The 19066-nt window shown below is 35.7% G+C and overlaps 1 protein-coding gene across 1 annotated transcript in view; it reads left to right on the forward strand.

Moving 5' to 3' along the window:
- The window catches only part of FANCC (FA complementation group C), a 61394-nt gene that overhangs the window by 13833 nt on the left and 28495 nt on the right, over nucleotides 1–19066 (forward strand). Inside the window, exons 4-5 of the mRNA XM_062513356.1 lie at nucleotides 15917–16036; nucleotides 16836–16900. Coding sequence (XP_062369340.1) covers nucleotides 15917–16036; nucleotides 16836–16900 — 185 coding nt within the window. The remainder of the gene's footprint in view (nucleotides 1–15916; nucleotides 16037–16835; nucleotides 16901–19066) is intronic.

A 19066-nucleotide genomic window follows, 5' to 3' on the forward strand; every position in this document is an offset into this window, starting at 1 on the left:
CTCAGATATTCTGTGACTCTTTCCTGAAGGCCATCTGTTCTGAAGAATCGCTGGTGTATTTTTTGGCAGTATACAAAGGCAACCCAACACCAATGAAATATAATCTTTTAAATATATAAAAAGAGAATATGTGATAATAACGCAAAAAGAAGGATATTTCTGGCTGGTGTCAGATATTAAGCTTTCTGTAACATCAGGTTTGGCTTTGAAAAATCAGTTCCAGTTCAGTCCTCTGCATAGGTAAAGCTGTATTTGTTTACTTGGCTGTCAGTTGGGCTGGGTACAGCAGTCACTTTTTGTCACCAGATGGCAGGAACATATTTTCTAAGAGCCAAGGAGTTTTATGACTCTGGAGGAAAATAATTATACCCAAATCCAAGAATAAGTGAATGTGGTCAGAATCTCCAAGTCATTTTTAAACGAAGCAGAATTCCTGTGCTAAGTGAAACAAGCACAATGGGTTTTGCACAGGCGTAACGCTCCTTTGGAGAAGAGTAGAGCAGGACAGATTGTACTAAGAATATCATGCATGTGGATGGACTGTATACAAAGTCTTCTGAATATCCTTTATCAAGTGGCCTGAACCATCCTTATGTTAAGTGTGCTCTTGTGCAAAACTCTTCAAGAAGCAATCTGTGCAGATCTTGAAGGGTTTTTAAAACAAAACGAAAAAATTTATGAAAAAGAATCCTCAGTTTTTGTGACTATCTCTGCAAAAAAAAAAACAGAGATGGTATCACTGCAGTCATGTCAGTTAAAACAGGGAAATGCTTCTGTTTGTGCCTAACAAAAGCAAGAGTAAAAAATCCTAGTCATTCACTGACCTCAGTTCATGCAGTAAAATGCTTGTAGCAATTTTTTTTTGGTGAAAATCAAGTTTTTTCTTAAATAATAATAAATCAATTGTGGCCAAAATAGAGAGTAAGTTCAGAAATTAAACACTTTTCACCTCTTAAGTATTGCATTTGCAAAGGTAAATTCAGACCCCGAACAGAATTGCTGTTAATTCATGTAATATCTGAGAGTATTCAATTGAGCGGCTAATTGAAAAGACTTATTAGTGACAGCTAGTGACATTGAGTATTGAGACCATTGTATTTCAGGGACAGTTGAGAGTAGTTCAGTGCCACTGCTGCAGTTGGTGTGAAGATAGGCTGCTCCAGGGGAAGGTCAGCCAGGATCTGTAAGTGAGGAGGAGGCAGGTGCAGCTGTGCCTTGACACAGAAATGACGCAGTTGCACAAGAAGAGCAGAGCAAGTCCAGTGACAATCACCAGGGTCAGCTGTGAGTCCAGTGAGTGCCACAGCAGGCCCACACTGACAAGGCAGGTCCAAGGTTTGGCTGTGAAGTCATGGCCAGGGGTCAGGCTGCAGGGCAGCATGGTGTGTGGCCAGCCACAGGCATGGCTGCAGAGCAGCTCAGGCAAGGACCAAATGCCTTGAAAATGCCTCTGCCCATGGTGGGTGGGTTGGAATTAGATCATCTCCAAGGTCCCCTTCCAACCCAAACCATTCTGTGATTCTGTGTAGGTTGTGCACAGAATGGGAATTACAATGTTCTCTTCTTAGGTAAAAAATGTTGATTTGATTTTGGGGCCAATATACTTGCCATCTTTCAAACTCATTACCTACTATTTTTATTTGTATGCATGCTTTGTCAGGTGATTAGGAAAGCATTAGAAATTGTTAGGAAAGGATATAAGTTAAAAGTAATCCAAATATAATGTAAAGAGCTTATCTCTTCTTTTCCTAAAAGGTATTATTTTAATAATGAATTCTTTATAGTAGAAAATCTTCAAGTTCACATTTTCTAGGAGACAGGAATTTAAGGTAATGTGAAGAAAATATGTAGTGCACAAATTAGAGTGAACTTCAGTATCTGTTCTTTAGTTTCCTTTTTTATGTTAGGAGGAGCTTAAATCACTTGTAAATTGTGATTCCACAGGGGGAATGGGCCCCAAGACCATCTGATGGAAGAAGTATTAAAATAATGTTGGATTTATAATAAAGGATGTCTCTATGAGATAAGAATACTACTTTAATGACATATATGGGTAATATGTCTATTAAAAGGCTTATGAGTTGCTAGAGGACATACTGAGAAACATATTTTTTCCTTCTTATCTAGACAACTTTGAAAGAAGGAGATTAAGAGCTGAACAGAGTTATCTGGGTTAAAATTATGAACATACTTCACCTGCTATTTATTACTGAGAAAGTGAAAGGAGTAAGAATCTGTGTGACTGCACAGGTTTTAGCAGAGTTCTATTACACATACAACATTTTCAAATGTTTTGTTGTAAATTTCCCTCTCTTAAGGGAGAACAATTTTAGTAGTATTTGCACTAAGATAAACAACTAGCTGTTTTTTGTATTTCTTACCTTTGTGATAATATCACTGCAATATTTTACCATGATAGAACACAAAATAATCAGAAGGGAATGTCAGTGTAAGAGGGATGGGAAGGCCTGGAGCAGAGGATCTGGTTTTCCCTAGCAGTTGTGGGGAGAGGGATGTCTGTGTTCCAGGAGGCATGCATCCAAGAGACAAATGGAAAATGTTAAGTCTCCTGGAGGCCAAAGCAGTTCAAAGTTACTTAATCACCTTCTGAGACTCACTCTTGTGGTTTTACGGATCTTATGGCTTTTTTGGTCTGTTTGGAAAAGCATTGTCATTCCTCCTCTAACCTGTGCAAATAATCAAGAACTTTGATCACTGCAGAGATCATAGTGTGTTACTTCAGATGAAAGACATCTGATGGTGATTAAAGAATGTATCTTGTTTATACTTTTCATATTTTTTTTTTGTAGTTTTTACTGGTCCTTCAGGAGTCTTTGTAGCGGTTTTCCTCAATCACTATGTATAGAATTTACCCTTGCCTTCCATCAACGGCTTATATGTAAGAGGGTCTAAAGATATTTCCTCCAAGTGGTCTGGAGTGCTTGGAGATAAATGGGCTTTTACTCAGTCCTTGATTGTTTTCATTCAGCCTTGCGTGTGATATATCCTTTTTCCCTTTTTTGCTAGGTGGTGGCACACTGGTTACTGTAATACCTCATAGTTACAGCCAGTAGACAATCTGTGCTTTTCACAGGAGCATCTGCAGCCAAGTCCTGGCAAAATCGTTGAAATCGTACAGGCTGCCTGTACCTCTTCTTAGAGAGGAGCACAATAACAGCTATGTGTTGTATGTAATAGTGTTGTACTGCTTAATTTTGTGTGATAAAACACCAAACAAAATCAAGAGAATGCATGTAGTATAAGTTTTGAACTCTACCACCTAATGCAGAGATCAGAATTCAAAATAAAATTTCTGCTTAGAGAACTGCTACTTATTTTAGTGTTTAGGGCTTATTTTGTTGTTTTCAAAGTTGCTATTGCCATTAAGCATTCTTATAGAGGAAGGGAGCAGTTGTAATCATAGGGTCATCAGAAATGTTCAGTGTATGTAACAAGAAAATGACAGACGGAATTCTGATATATGAGTGCTCTCTAGATACATGTCTTATCTAGAATTCACACAGTTTTTTTTTTCAAAGATCTAAAGCAGAAATTAGTTCATTATAAAAACGTGGGGTGAGTGGGTGGCATGTCAGGTTATATCTTTAGGTAGTTAGGTTAAAGTGAATATTTCAATGGTAGATCTGCTTTCTCTGTGTCTCTGGCTATCCTATAAGGCAAAAATGTTTTCATAAATTTAAAAGAGAAGTATTTAAAGTATCCATTTTTCAGACCATTTGTGCACATTAAAAATAACTTGCTATTCAGGTTCAATGGTTTTCCTGTTGGACAGTGCTTACACTGGGGTCTTGCCACAACAGATGCTATAGATTATAAGAAGACAGCAAGTATAATAATTACAGCATGGAACAGACTGCTGGCAGATACAACAACGTAGCTTTCTCTTTAATCATAGTGCTTCCCATCGTGTGGGTGGCCACAGGCTGCAAATGTTTCAGTCAATCCCTCCTCCATGCAGCAGTGGTTGTAAAACAGAGTTGAAGTAAACAGCATTCCATGGACCATTAAGGAGTTTTAATTTTGAAAAAAAATAGCTTCCCTTCACCCCTCCTTTTGGCTGCTTGCTTCTGTCAGCTGTTACCTACCAAATCAGTTGTGCTTGAACTAAATAGTATATAATGTACTATCTATGGGCTCTTTAAAAAGTTTGTTGTGCTTTGTTGCTGCTTTTGTTATTAAAATATGTATTACTTTAAAACCTGAATGTTTTGTTGGTTTTTGCAGCAAGAAATAACCTCTGCCTTTCATGAAATGCTGTATTAAGTTTAATTTAAAAGCTTTTCATCTTGTTTTCATTCTCCCACCTTTTTTTTTTTTATTCAATGCCCAGTGTGATTTTGCTGTTACTGTAAATTGCTTTATTGTCTTTCTAGCCATGAGCACAATGCCTTTTCTCCAACCAAAATTAAGGGGAAATTTCTGGTGCTTTTTAACCTTGTGGCCAGTTTACTCCTTTGGAAGCTGATTTCACCTCCTTGATGTCTGATGTATAGTCATCTGGAATCTGTGTTTCATGGAATGGATTTAAGCAGCTAAACTTGGTGTCATGAAAAGAGTTATGCAGCATTTACAGGCCTTTTTTGGAGTATGTAAATCAGCCGCAGTTGAGGACAGATAATTTAATTTTATAAGTGCTTGTGCATGAAAGTGTATGTTTCAATGGATAACTTCTTACATTGTAATTAGCTATGTGTGGAATTAGGTATGTAAATCAGCTTGAAAGAAATATCTTAAGTGTCAGTGGTTAACAGTTCAAAGTGAATTTTCTTTTGGATCAAAACAGGACAAAATATTTCTGTGAAGCATTGGCAGATTTTAAAGGTCTGACATAATTAATTAAAGCCTAATGACTTAATGAACTCTTAATGTAATAACAGAGTTTTCAAATTTTAAATTATTAGTTAAAATTTAGTTTTAAGAATCAAGTTGGCTTGCTTTGCAATGCATCCCAAGGGAGTAAAGAGCACTTTCAGGCTATTTTCTCTGTCCTTTGTGTGATTTGTTTGTGTCCCAGATACCAAGGACTTTATCCTGTTGAAGTGGGTGCACTTCTAAGGTGTACACACCTTGGGAAACCCACATCTCATAGTAGTGTTTGCTAGAAATTTGACATGTCTGCCTCTTAAACTTGCTAATGTACAGTTCTGTAAAAGGTTAAGGACCCCAAGGTTCTTAGGTGAGGTTAGGTATGGGTGAGGGGAAATACTGCAATAATTGACTGATTAATCAAAGATGAGTAATTGATAGTATATAGACAGTATAGTTTATATTCAAGATTTCTAGTAGAATGTATTCTAAAACAATTTTAATTTATAAGAAATGGGAAGGTGATAGAAGACATTAAACTTATTTGTACAAGAAGAGACTGGGGCTGGATCTTTTCAATATAGAAAACATTTTAGAATGAAGGTGGCTTTTCACATACAGCACATAAAGTATTTCTAATGCTTGTTGTCTTCAAGTTTTACTGAGTTCACTGTCAGTATTTTCTTTTTTCTGTTTTTCTTTCATTTCTGTAAAGTTAGCCAGAGGGAGCTCTTGGTCATTTTGAAGATTATGCATCTAAATAGTTAGTCTTCTTACTAGCTCTTTTGAGAATCAGATTTCAAGCTGATTTGGACCATCTCTGGTCACCTGTAGATAATTACAGTGGTAGGTTGTAAGAGAATTTGCAATGTTTTCAGATGTGCAAGCATTACTGTAGTCTTCTGGTTCAAAACAGAATAACATTATGAATGGGCTGGGAAAAACCAGACCTCTCTTCTTCCAGTGTAATTCTTTAACAATGCCAAGCTAACATGATTATAAAGGATTTCTCAGCTTCTGGGCCGAACTAAACAATGGCTAAGTATGTCAAAGAGGAAAATGAGAAACAAAGAATTCTGCTTTCCTGCAAGGCTGCTTGAGCTTTAACAGCAAGTGTCACAAATTGCTAGCCAGCTGACATTTCTCAGAGCACTTTAGACGTGCCAGGTGGATGTAGTAAAGAATAATGATTTATTACTGAGACACAAAAAGAGGTCTCTATTTAGAGAAATTCTACTGGCATTAGATAATTTTGCTCAATCTGATATAGCTGTGACCAGCAGTTGTTGCATCACCATTATAGGTGTATTTTGTGATTTTTTTTGCTGAGAAGTTGTGGACAGTTTTCTCCCTTTAAACTTTTAACTGCATGATACTTAGGAAGTCCAACCCCAAAGTGATTAAAGTAATTTTTCCTGAATATTGTTGTAAATTAGGTGCAGTATTTGCAATGTGTGCCTATTGGAAGTATAAAAATATGTACATACATTCATTGACAAAATAGAAATTTGAGATTATAATTTTTCTCGAAATTATGTAACTCACAGATTTAAAGTAAAAGTGAAACAATCTCACAATCCATCCACTCTTTCTAAACTTATTCATCCCACTTTTCCACATCATTTTTGTGTGGATTTAAGGAATTTTTCAGTGGGAAGATTGCATTTTGTCTTTTGAAAATTGTGGAGGGAAGAAGGAAATTAATTCTAAATCACTGGCTTGTTAAACCAGAGAGCTTTAAGAAAAAAAAAAAAGAAAAAAATTTACGGTTGACTCTGGTAGAGCTATTGAATTTCCTTTTGTAAGTTAGTGTAAATGTGTGTTTTATTTCAGCATCTAAAGTCTTCCCTTTTTTAATACATACAGTAATAGCACTTTCTAGGTATGTGTTTCTTTAAGATAAAGGAGAGAGATAAAAGGGAAAGAGATTTAAACTGCTTTTCCTGTCTGAGGCCAAGAGCAGACTCAAAGCTTGCCAGCCCAACAGTTCTTCAGCTTTTTTCTTATGATTTCTGAGGGTTTTGTTAGTGACTTGCAGATGGAGCTTAGGCTTTGGAACTCATCCATTAAAAAGTTTCATGGTCTTAGCCGCAGTTGTAGTGCGACGTGTTTTTACTGTACCAGTGTCACAGAAGGTAACTGAGGTGGAATTGGTAAGGGAAAAACAGTGCAGCCTTCCCTTCTCCTCCCCATAATTTCCCACATTTCATTTGGAAATTAGGATCATGGAACATTTTTCATCCACTTTAGGAAACAGGTATCATGTGAGCCTAGTTTTTTTACTAAGCTACATGTATCAGCAAGATTAATACAATTCATAGCATACTTTAATTTCTAAAGGAAAAGCATATTTTTCTCAATGAGTTTTTGAAATTTTCTTCAGTTAAGTTTTTCTTGTAGGTTTTCATGATCCTTCAGTGTATTTTTGCCATAATTTTAAAATCTTTTTAAAGAGAAGATTGTAGTTACAGTTATTGAAACAAAGTTTAAAAAATTGTCTTCATTTAAGGGCACCTAAAGCAGTTTTACTGAAAACACTGACTGAAAGTGAATCTTCTTAATTCTTCAGGAACAGAACCAGGGTTAAGGGTCATCATCAGGTAGAGCGTGGAGAACTTCACAAAATCTATGTTTTCATGTCTGGGAATGTGTGAAAAGCAGTGAAGTCATATTAATTTTCTGAAAGAACAGTATTATTCCTGTTGGGGTTTTTTTTTGTTTTACTTTTAGCTCGTAAGTAATTCAGTCTAGTAATTTATCTCTAGATTTTCTGTAACTTGATCACATGCTTGAATGACAAGATCCTTGTCTCTGTAGGAGTGTTTAGCAGAATGATTTGTTTATAATCAACTAGTCTGTAATGGTTATCAATGGAGATTTAGTTGTAGGCAGATGCCAGACTTTAATTCCAAATGAAGGACTATAATGAGAAGCTCCAGTAAATCCTAAACATGGACTTGTGGCGAGCAGTTTTGTTTAGGGTGCTGGCACAGAATTTAGCTAATAAAAACCATCCTGTAGATCCATGTATCCATAAACTGTGCTGAAACAAGAAAACTCCCTGACAGTAAACGTCAGAAGGAAATGGAGGAAGCAAACTTCTCCTAGCCCTGTACTTAAGCACTTTGACCCTAATTAACTAAATTACTGAAGACTATTCCAAGCTTTCTTAATATTAATTGAAACTGAAGTGGTTTTTTTTTTGCAAAACTCTGTGTGCGTACTGAAATAGACTCCGTTTGGTAAATTGAGAAGTTGTGTTGACTAGCTAATAATTGAAATGTATGTGTATATGTAATATACCATTTTTTCTGTCTGTAATGTGTTTTCATCACTTTTAATTTCAAAGGAGAAACTGGAAATTTTTTTGTTATGTTACAAATAGTTTGAAGATTTTTTTTTTACAATATTTTACTATTCTTTTAGCATAATATGCTGTCACATACTTATAATAACTTGTTCACAAATATACGCCATGTAATTTCCCTAATTGATACACTGAGAATTTTATAAATTGTTGAGAAAATAGAATAATTTTGAGTAAAATAGTACTTCAAAAACTAGATGATATTTAAATATGTATGATGTTTTATACCTTATATTCTTTTACATTTTGATTTTGGTTTGCAGAAAACTTATTTTTCTGTCTTCTCCTGGAGCCCCAGAGTAAGTGAGCAAAGGGTCTTAGAAGCAAAATTGAAAGTCACTGACTTTTGAATGAATGGGTAGGTGTGTGGAAATAATATGAATTGTGTTATGTCAGCATCCCAGTCCCAGAATTGATTTAATTGACAGTTGGTGAAATTATCTCTAAATGAATGTACTGCTTTGTCATTTACAGATATAGCCAGTATGAATCTTCAGAACTGGCTGCTTATATCATAATAAGAAGGTTTTAAGTCTGTTTGTGTTTTATTTTCAATAATTTAATCTAGAGGATATGGGACGCAATAAAACTCATAGGCCTTTAAGCAGGATTTTTAAGAAAACATTACTAAAAACACAGGAATTTGTTTTTGTTTGAGCTCCTGAAAACTAGCAAACAAAAATTTATTTGTATTTGGAAAACAAATCAGAGCAATGTGTATATCTTGCTTACTGAGGACTGTTTAAATTATTTAAGAAGTAATTTGGGCTGTTAGGATCCTACATTCAAAGAAAACCCCTATTATGTAGTGCTTTGTTTTTTTAAATTATGACTGGAAATTATATTGTCTGATTTATCCATAATGTTGTAATTGTTTATACAGTTTTATAGTACTTTTTTTAGCCAGATTGGAAATAGAATTTGACTTCTTGTCTTTTGTGTTGAAAGCCACGGGCCATCTGGCTATAGAGGAAGCACCTAAGAGCAACACTGATGTACAGACTCTTGAAGTCATTGACATAAAAGAAATTTTTGTTCCAAAGTCTGATTAAATGCAAGTAAAGAAATAACACTTACTTCTAAAACTTCCTTTGAATAAGATGTAGTTTTTCATATTATACCTGCTTTCTTTTAGCAGAGCTGAGGAAATCTGGTTCCCGTTGAAGCTGATAGAAAGGTCAGAAATAAACCTGTTACTTGACCAGATTACAGAAATTTCCCCTTGGGTATCCATGCTGTACTTACTCCAACAGATTCACACAGATCATAATTTTCAGCAAAATGTCATTAGTGGTCTTGTCTCAAAATAACTGCACTTTGTATCTTCAAGCAGAATATACTTAAGAGAAGTATTTCTTTAGAATAAACAATAGATTATTCAGTTTCATCCTGCTCTACTATTGCTTTGATAGACTCATCCAAGACGGCAAAAAAGAGCTCAGTATCATTGCTGGGAAGGCTTAATTAGTGTCAGGTTTGAACAGTTTATCCCAGTGAAACCATCCATCTCCAGTGTTCAAAATGCATTGGAGCTATTGATTTTCACATCTGCTTCTGAGGACATTCAGAACCATAAATATTTTGGAAAGAGTGTGTCGAGAAGTTTCCAGAAATAAATTGGTTTATCTGGCTTCTGTGGAATATCTGAAACTGTGTCATAAATTCCAGGACAGTTGCTACACCAATACAGTTAACTAACATAAAACTTGCCATCTTGTAATGGAAAACAAGTTCTATTTATGTGTTGATTTCTAATTTCAGAAGTAATTGTGCCTTTAATTCAAGCTTCTGTATTTTTCCCCATTGATGTATTCAGGAAAATATTGTCTAATTCAGAAAGAAAAGGGATAAAAGGGTTCAGAGCTTTTGGATCCCTGCTTGGTAAATACAGTATCAGCACCTAAAGCACCTCCTGCCTTGCTGGATTTATGGATACTAGCTGAGTTGGTGTCTGCCTGGGGCAGACTTAAATGTTACTTTAATCAGGGGAGAGACGAGTTCTGCTTCAGAAAAGTAATTTCCAGGGTTTCATAGAGTCTTGTGTCTCATGACATGGTTGTTACAAACTAAGTTATGGAGTAAATCAACAAATCCCTTACAGCATATGGAAGTCAGCCTTCATTACTTAAAGAGGAGTATGAAAAGAGTTAGCTTAACTTATGTGAAAAGTGTTTTAGTTGCTTAGCCCTCTTGAGAATTACAGAGGTTGGAAAAGATCTGTAAGATCATCAAGTCCAATGTTAACACTGCGCTGCCATATTGCCACCTAACCATGTCCCCTAGTGCTACATCTACTCAGCTGTTGAACACTTCCAGGAGTGGTGGTGCTGCTATCAATAGGGCAGCCTATTCCAATGTGTGACAGCCCTGTCAGTGAAGAAATTTTTCCTGATATCCAGTCTAAACCTCCCCTGGTGCAACTTGAGACCATGTCTTTTTATGCTGTCAGTTGTTACTGAGATTGTAATAGAAGAGACCAACCCCCACATGCCTACACGCTCCTTTCAGGGAGTTGTAGAGAACAACAAGGTCTCCCCTCCTTTTCTGCAGGCTAAACATCCCCAGCTCCCACAGCTGCCCCTCGTAGGACCTGTGCTTGACCTTTCACCAGCTCCTTTGCCCTACTCTGGACTCACTCCACTGCCTCAATATCTTTCTTGCAGTGAGTGGCCCAAAACTGGGCACGGCATACAAGATGTGGCCTCACCAGGGCTGAGTACAGGAGGAACAATCACTGCCCTGGTCCTGCTGGCCACACTATTGCTGATAGAGGCCAAGATGCTATAGGCCTTCCTGACCACCTGAGCACAGCTGGCTCATTGCTAAACTCCTTCAGGTCCTTTTTGGCTGGGCAGCTTTCCAGCCTCTCTTGCCCCAGCCTGTAGTGCTGTCTGGGCTTGTTGTGGCTGGATGCAGTACTGGGCTGGACCAGCACTTCACCGTATCAACTGCTCTCAGCCCATTGATCCAGCCTGTCCAGATCTTTCTGCAGAGCCTTCCTACCCTTCAACAGATCAAATCTCTCACCCAACTTGATTTCATCTGCAGACTGACTGAGGGGACACTGTAGAGAATCAGACCTAAGCATGTTTTGTTTCAAACATTCTGAGTATCATGAGTACATGAGTATCACGATGCACATCTGAGTATCTGAATATCACAGGAAAGGTGTGATTTTGGAGCTGGGGCGGTGCTGTTCTGAGCCAAGTTCTTGCTCTGCCTTGAGACTCATGCTTAATTCCCCACTCCTATCTCACTTCCTGCAGAAGGGCTGGCTGTGCATGAGTGAACAAAATTGTGTGACGAGTCTAGTTTACATAAGAGGCATGCACTGGGTGAACTATAAAAGGGAATGAATCAGGTCTCATCTTTCTTTTTTCTGTCTTTCTCTGTTTTATTCTCTGGCTTTCTTTCTCTTTTTTTCTCTTTTTCTTTTGTTTTCTTTGTCTTGATATCCCAGCTCTGGACCATCCACAGGACAAGAACCACTGTGAGATTTAAGGACTGGAGATGATTTATTTTCTTCCCTTGCTTTGCCTCAGCAAATCATATCCTATCCTATAGTCTATACTGAATTTTGTTGTGGGAGTGGGGAGGTAGTGGAGGTATGCTATGGGATCTTGTAGATATGAAGCAATGTGCTTATATGAAGCAATGTGCTTACACTGATAAAGAAAGTTTATGAGCTTATGTCTTTGTGGTAATGCTGGTAGGATTATCTGCCTGTTAAAGATATTAGAAATCTCTCTGCAGCAGTGGATTTTTAATTGTCTGCAGTATTACTCAGTATAAATTGTATCAGTAAAATAAAGTCAATTGGTTGTTCAAAGAAGTTGGTCATTGTGAGTAATTTTATAAAAAAATTATCAATTAAATTTCAGGTTGTATGTATTTTGAATAGTATGCCTTTAATCCTAGGCCATGGGGATGGATTTCTTCTCTTGCAATTGCAGCCAAGGTGGTTTCCCTCTTACTTACTCAGTGGTGGTAGAAATCAAGAAAAAAGTCACTTTTGATACTGCAGTATGTCTGACTGCTGGTTTTTTTTTTTTTCAAAATCCACCATCTTGATTCTGGAAATGCAAAAATAAAAGGCACTTGTTGTTTTCCCTTTTGAACACAGTATTTCTGCTGCAGATCCACTTCCCTGGCTTATAGGATGCGGTATTAGTGTATTAGACAGTGAGTGGTAACTGGTTCACTGCCAGGAATGACAGGTGATTATGTTTATGATTACTGTGATTATGATTACTCCAGCTATTATTATTGCTGGAGTAGTGTAGACGACTGATTCCATCAATACAGGATTGCATTTAGTACTGACAATTTTCTCATCATGTGCTGGAATACCTCATAGCTATTGATCTTGAAATGATTCCTTAAAAGTCATCAGTATCAATTAACTGATTGATACTGTGTCTCTGTAATATGTTGTGTTTTTTTATTTTCCAAACTGCTTTTGGGGGGGGGGATTGATAATGTAATACTGGAACGTGTCACAAGGTTTGAATATTTATATTGCTTCCTATATATGTGAGAAAATCTGAAATCTTAGACTTCTCTATAGTACTTCCTGGAAGAGTTAATTTCAGATATTCCCAAGCCCTTCTCTGCAGGACTGCTCTCAGTCCATTCATCCCTTTCAGGGATATTGGAGATTGCCCTAGTCGTGGTGCTGGACTTTTCACTTGTTGAACTTCATGAGCTCCACACAGGCCCACTCCTCCTACCTCGGGATGGCATCCCTTCCCACAGAGAATCAATTGACACGGATCTTGGTGTCATCTGGAAACTGCTGGGAATGCACTCAATCCTTCTGTCCCACTCAATCCCATCCACTGATGAAGATATTAAATATTCCCTATCCTAACAACTCATTTGTCAAGTATGAGTGAAGCATCAGTATTAATTTCTCTTCCAGACAGCTAATATAGAGTAGTAAAAGAATTATCATTTACAACCAAAATTACATAAGAAGTAAATAAGCTACTTTTTCTAGGGAGAAAGAGAACTTTCTGTATATGTTTTAGAAGAGTAAGAAAGCTTTTAAACTGAAATAGACAAATGCTTTAACTTACTGTTAACAAATACCTTTGTTGCATGTAGGGATGTCTCAGGCTTTCCACTCCAACACTGTCAGTTAAATGAAATGCATAAGACATAGAGCTGAATTTTAAATTTTTTCCATCTTTAATACAATATTTGTCTTATATAAATACCTAATAGCTCCTTTCATCTTGACTACAGTATCTCATTGCCTGTGTTTCCCTTGCCCCCTTCTGGCTGTTCAGAGATTTTGTACATTTCAAGAAAAAAAAATCTGCAAATTCCTTGAACTGATCTAGTAAATTGAAAATAAAACAACAAAAAACCCTAAGCAAGTAAATAAGCAAGCAAACCCCCAAAACAATACCAAACCATAAACCAACACATGAAAGTGTTGCAGGACGTATGCATATTCTAATGATGTATAGTCATTTTGTCTTTTCTTCTGTTGCCTACTTAGCACTGGCTGTTGTGCAAGGGTAGGGGGAAAAGTAATTTCGAAAGTACTCTTTCAAAAGTATACAAAGAGAGTTCAGTGAAATTTACCTTTAGGAAAATTCTGGTTACAGAAAGGGTCACTATATAATAACTTTTATAGTGTTATGATGTATGGGCTTTGTAGTGTTACAATATATGTGGTTTTAAGCCACTCCCTTGTTTAACTGTCATTTGCCATGTTTGCCTGTCAAATCCTTTTCAGAGGATTTTTATGTTTATTGTCACTGGTGAAGCTTTTTGTAAGTCACTAAGCAATCCAACAGACTTTGTACTTTTCAAGCCTCTTCCTTACTTCTAGTGAAAGTGGCATCCCAGATTTGTTGTTGAAACTCCTTCTGCATTTTGTTTTTGACTTGCAATTTGGTCCCTTATCTAATTCTCCTGGGCAAATTGTCTTATTTTGTAGTTACTCTTGATAGTGTTCTGAAAAGAAAATTTAACTTTACTAATAGTTGCAAAAGACAATAAAAATATAGAAGGATTATTATTTTTTTATCAATAAATTAAGGCCTGTTGGGAAATTGTACAGTTTTAATAGATTTTAGCTTTCACTTTTGACACATTTAGAGGTTTGTGCATTTTTAAAATCCACTCTTTTCTGTCTTTTCCTTAAGAGTGCAAAAAAATTGATTGTGAGTTACTACTTTGAAACTGTTTTGCCACAGCATTTTTTGTCCTATTTGTTTTTTGGGAATTTTCTGGATGGCAATAGAACAGCAGTTGCTCCTATTGAGGACTATTTAGGAAAATAGTTATACAATCAAGAAAAGTTGTATTTAGGCATTTAACATAACTCTTCAAAGTAGTAAAAAATCCAAAAGTACAACAAATAAGGTATCCCAAATGCTTGTTATTTATTTTGATAACAGTAATTTTTCTTAGACCTCTGGAGTTCTTCTGCTGATTCTTCTCTCTCACATCAAACATGGAACACATGGATTGAATATATTTAATTCTGGGACTTCTGAAGCAGTTGCTTTGGGATATTCAACAAAAGCATGTAACAATACTTGAATTTCTGAAAGGAGAAAATGAGTTAATGAGATTTCTATTTTTTTTGTCTCAAAAATATTTCATCAGGTTCCTCTTTTTTGTTAGTAAGAATGCACAGAACGAAGCAGCCTAAACCCATGGAAGTCACAGGGGTTTTGTCTGAACCTTTCTTTAATCATATGTTTTTTAAACAAAGGCCTTCTACATTGTATACTAATCCTGACCCTCTGTTACTAAGACTTTTATATACTTAGTGCCTTATAAAGTTTATACTTTCAGTGTCAGTGATACATAAAGCCCTGAAATGAACCCTGGAACATAACTGTTGTTATGTCAACATGTAGCAGTCAAGAACAGGAAGAAATGAAAGCTGTAAAAAATGCAGAGCAGGCAGTTTGATAATCAACATAGAACTATCTCAACTGAGCTGTGACACCTGGGTGCAAAAACCTGCTCAAGATTTTGCACTTTTGGTTTTTGTAATGAGTTTGCTGGGGATGGTGCTGGGATGTGACATCTGTCCAAATGACAGCAGAGCTGTACTGCTGAAGAACTAGGAAAGCATGAGTTCACGCCTACAGAACCAGTGTATCAAATCTGTTAATCTGATTTAGAATCTGTCAGCAAAGGAGTGCTTAGATTATCATATGATGTATTTAAAAGGTTTTAATGAGATGTAAAGCATTTGGTAGTGAAATTGGTAGAGAAGTAAATGTCAATAGAAGATTTTTATCATCATCTTCTCAAAATAAATGAGGAGGTTAGGCAAATTACTGTATGAGACCAGACCTTGAATCCCAGAGCATCCTGAAAAAGTGAAATGGAAAAGTAGATGTTAATTTCACACTTTCTCTTCTTGATCATGGTACTAACTGAGACTACAGATGATTGAAATGGCTCCCAGGGAACTGAAACCTAGCAAAGGTCTGTGGTTCTGATGTGAATGCTCTCCACTGCTACTGGACAGCTGCTGAAATTGTGTGATGTGAGTGAACCCACATTTGATTGTAGCAGCTACAGCATTTTCCTTTTGGTTGGTGGAAGCTGTCTGCTCTTCTGTATCCATGGTGTAAAATGGCCACAGCTGATCAAAAGGCCTTACCCCAGACAGAGTTCAATGGCTGTCCTGTTCCCATACTGCTTGTGGTAACCTGGAACTTTATTGCCATTCTGTTTATTTCTCAGAGTTTGTTGTGCCATCTCCTTTCTTCTTCTAAGTGGGAAAGTAATGAAGCGGAAACCAGTACATTCATATCAGCTCTGGGCTACACATCAGCAGATTATTATTGTCACTTGGTTAAAAATGTAAGTATTTTGTGTAATTGAGATTTTGTTAATAATAAATCACCAGTTTATAAGCACATACATGGAGCTGTCATTGTGATAAGGAACATGAACTGAACTTTGTTTATCTTTTCTTACCTCGGTTACTTTTACAACCTTTTAAGGGAAAAAATGAAGTGGGAGATCTCTGGACAAATGAGAAATTTTTATTAGACTACACTGTAATCAATGTTCATAAAAACAAAATTCCCATTGCTGTTGCAGTATAACAAAAGAAAAACTCTCTTCTATCATTATTTTTGCTCATGAAGTTAAAATTGTATTTATTATTTTATGTATTGGAATGTAACTTCTGAACGGTTTTTTTAACTGTATTTGCTGCATTTAATATGGGAGATGAGCCCTAAATGTTAGCTAAAGTAACTTTTATATTTAAGATATGTAAAAATAGTGGGAATAATATTTCATAATATATTGACTTGAATTAAACAAAGCGTGTAAAAATTATTAGTAATGCTCTTCTGAAAGTTATGCCTTAATTTGTGGGGAAACAGCTAGAATGAATACCTTTTTTTGTTTTAAAATATATAAAGTGTAATGTGTTAAAGTAACATTTTGCAGTACAGTTTGTTTGGTGATTTGGAGAGCTTTAATTTAAAATCAATAGTAAAAAAATTAAAAAATCAAAATAGATGAACAGAGTAAGTTATTAATCTTTATAGTACGTCAGTCACACAAAGAACCATACAACTAATGTCTGCTTATTGGCAGTAAATGTAATGTGTTTTATTTATTTTATTTATTCTATTTTATATAACAGCTGGTTGTTTCATTAGTAACAGAACTCAGAGAAAACCAGTCCAATGGACTTAACAGTCAGGAGAGGTAGGTGTTATCTAAACATAATTTTGATATGTTTTGGTTTGGGTCATTACAGTTCAGTGAGGATCATGTTACAGTCTTGGGCAGCTTAGACTTCAGTTGAAAAGTTTTGGATACATATGTTAGATAATTTAAGGTGCGTACAAGCTTGGTAAGTTTGGCTTCGAACAAGAGTTCGTACTTCACCTAGGAGTTATAGAGCAGTTGGAAGGGACCTTCAAAGATCATTTGCCTAGTGCTGCTGTTGTCACTATTTTTCGTATGATCATGCCTTTGTGCTGTCTGATTTGTACCTTTCTACTGACCTTGAAATGCAGATCACAGACTTTTGTTGGTACTGTAAAAATTATGTCGTTTGAATGTCAGTATACCCTATTGATTGCATGTAAATTAAGTGACTTGCAGCTAAGAAAACAAAAGCAAAAATTATGATATTTTTAATGTAAACTATGAGTTCAAATTGTGTTTTCTGTGTTAAGTGTATTCAATTTATTAGATTATATTATAAGTAACAGAATAATAAATACAAATAAGCAATACTTACTAATAATTAAATTTTTAGTGATGCAATAATTACATTAATAGTGTTATGTAATAAGCTAAATGAAATTATTGTCATTACTAAATGGCAAAATAACTAGTAAGTAAATAAAAGCATTTAACTATTATTAAAATCGAAATAATTAATAGATAATGAATTGAATGAAAGAAAATGCCTGTGCGTGTTCTGTGCCCTTCAGAGCCAAAACTGATGCTATGAGTAAAAGTTTTATGACCTATTTTACATAGCTTGTAAAATTACAAGAAAGAAGAGGCTGATTGAAATATTTTTCTTGTATAATGAGTCAAAATTTTGGCTATTCTTCTCCCCTTCCTCTCTGCACCTAGGTATTTGGTAAAGAAGATTAAATAGGCTGAATTTATTTAGAACTGATTATAAAATCATGAACAAAGTTAATGAGGAGTATCACAAAGTTTCTTTCCGTGTAGGAAATAAATGTGCACATTTTTAAAAGTAGGGTGAAACAGAGTTAGCTGAAAAGCTGGTTGAGATTGTTGGGAAGAGAAATATCTGATTTCTGCTGGGAGAAAGGGAAAACCTTGAACTTAAGTTGATTTTTGAGTGTAGAAATTATGATATGGATGTTTATTCAAATTCCAGAAATAAAAATGTTTACTTTTAGAGGTGTACATTTTCTCCTTTCTCTATTTAGTGATATTTTAAAAATTTTGATGTTAATATCTGCAAATTAATTGTACACAGTGGAGTGCATTGTGCACTATTCTCCGAGAATATATTTCGACATTATGTAGAAGAAAGTTGCCTTTACAAGGTTTTTCTTCTAAAGTTAAGTAAGACTAAATTAGTCTGCTAAATTTTGCTAGTCCTGGATAAGGAATTAGAAATATCATTTTGCAAGGGAACTGATGTAACGTTTCAGGTCTGTATATCCTGGAAAATACTGCTGCAATACAAGATCATCCCAATAATTAGCATTCCTACAAAAACACCTGTAACAAAAGAGCATTTTGAAGTATTTTGGTATAAGAAACCTTAAACACATATTTAAACAGGTAGTTACTCAGAAATGTGTGTCTTTGAAAATGTGTCATATTTTATTTCTCTCTCTGTTGAAATGATAATGATTACTACCTTGTGTCCATACTGCTGAGCAGTCTCTTAATTCCCATCTTAGTTCTTCAGAAGTAGTATTGGTGACTCCTCAAAATCCTTCCAGATTCTTGCAGGGAATGCACTTCTTTTAGTGAATCAGGAGAAACTTGCAGGAGATCAGGGAGGCCTTTTCTAAGCAATATATTTTATTTTATCATATTTTAATTTGCTGCAATTCAGTATTTCATAGATCTTAGTCTTTTTAAGTGTCTTCCTGTCAATGCTGCAGTTTCATGTGCTAGAAACAATATATATTCTCTGAGAAATTTGTGATTTCTTTTTTTGCAAATCTAGTCTCTTGCCATGTAAATTTTCTTAAAGTTCCAAAGTTTCTGTGCTTTCTTTATATTCCAGATTCCACTGTCTTTAATCATTTCCTACCATGTAGTTTTAGTGAGAAGATCCAGCAAGTGGTTTGTATATTAAGATCATTAGGGGCTACGTATTCCTTCATCTGTAGATCTGTAAGACAAATTTTTTCCAGCTGAGCACTT

The sequence above is a fragment of the Cinclus cinclus genome, chromosome Z (genome assembly GCF_963662255.1).
Source record: "Cinclus cinclus chromosome Z, bCinCin1.1, whole genome shotgun sequence".
Classification (NCBI taxonomy): Eukaryota; Metazoa; Chordata; class Aves; order Passeriformes; family Cinclidae; genus Cinclus; species Cinclus cinclus.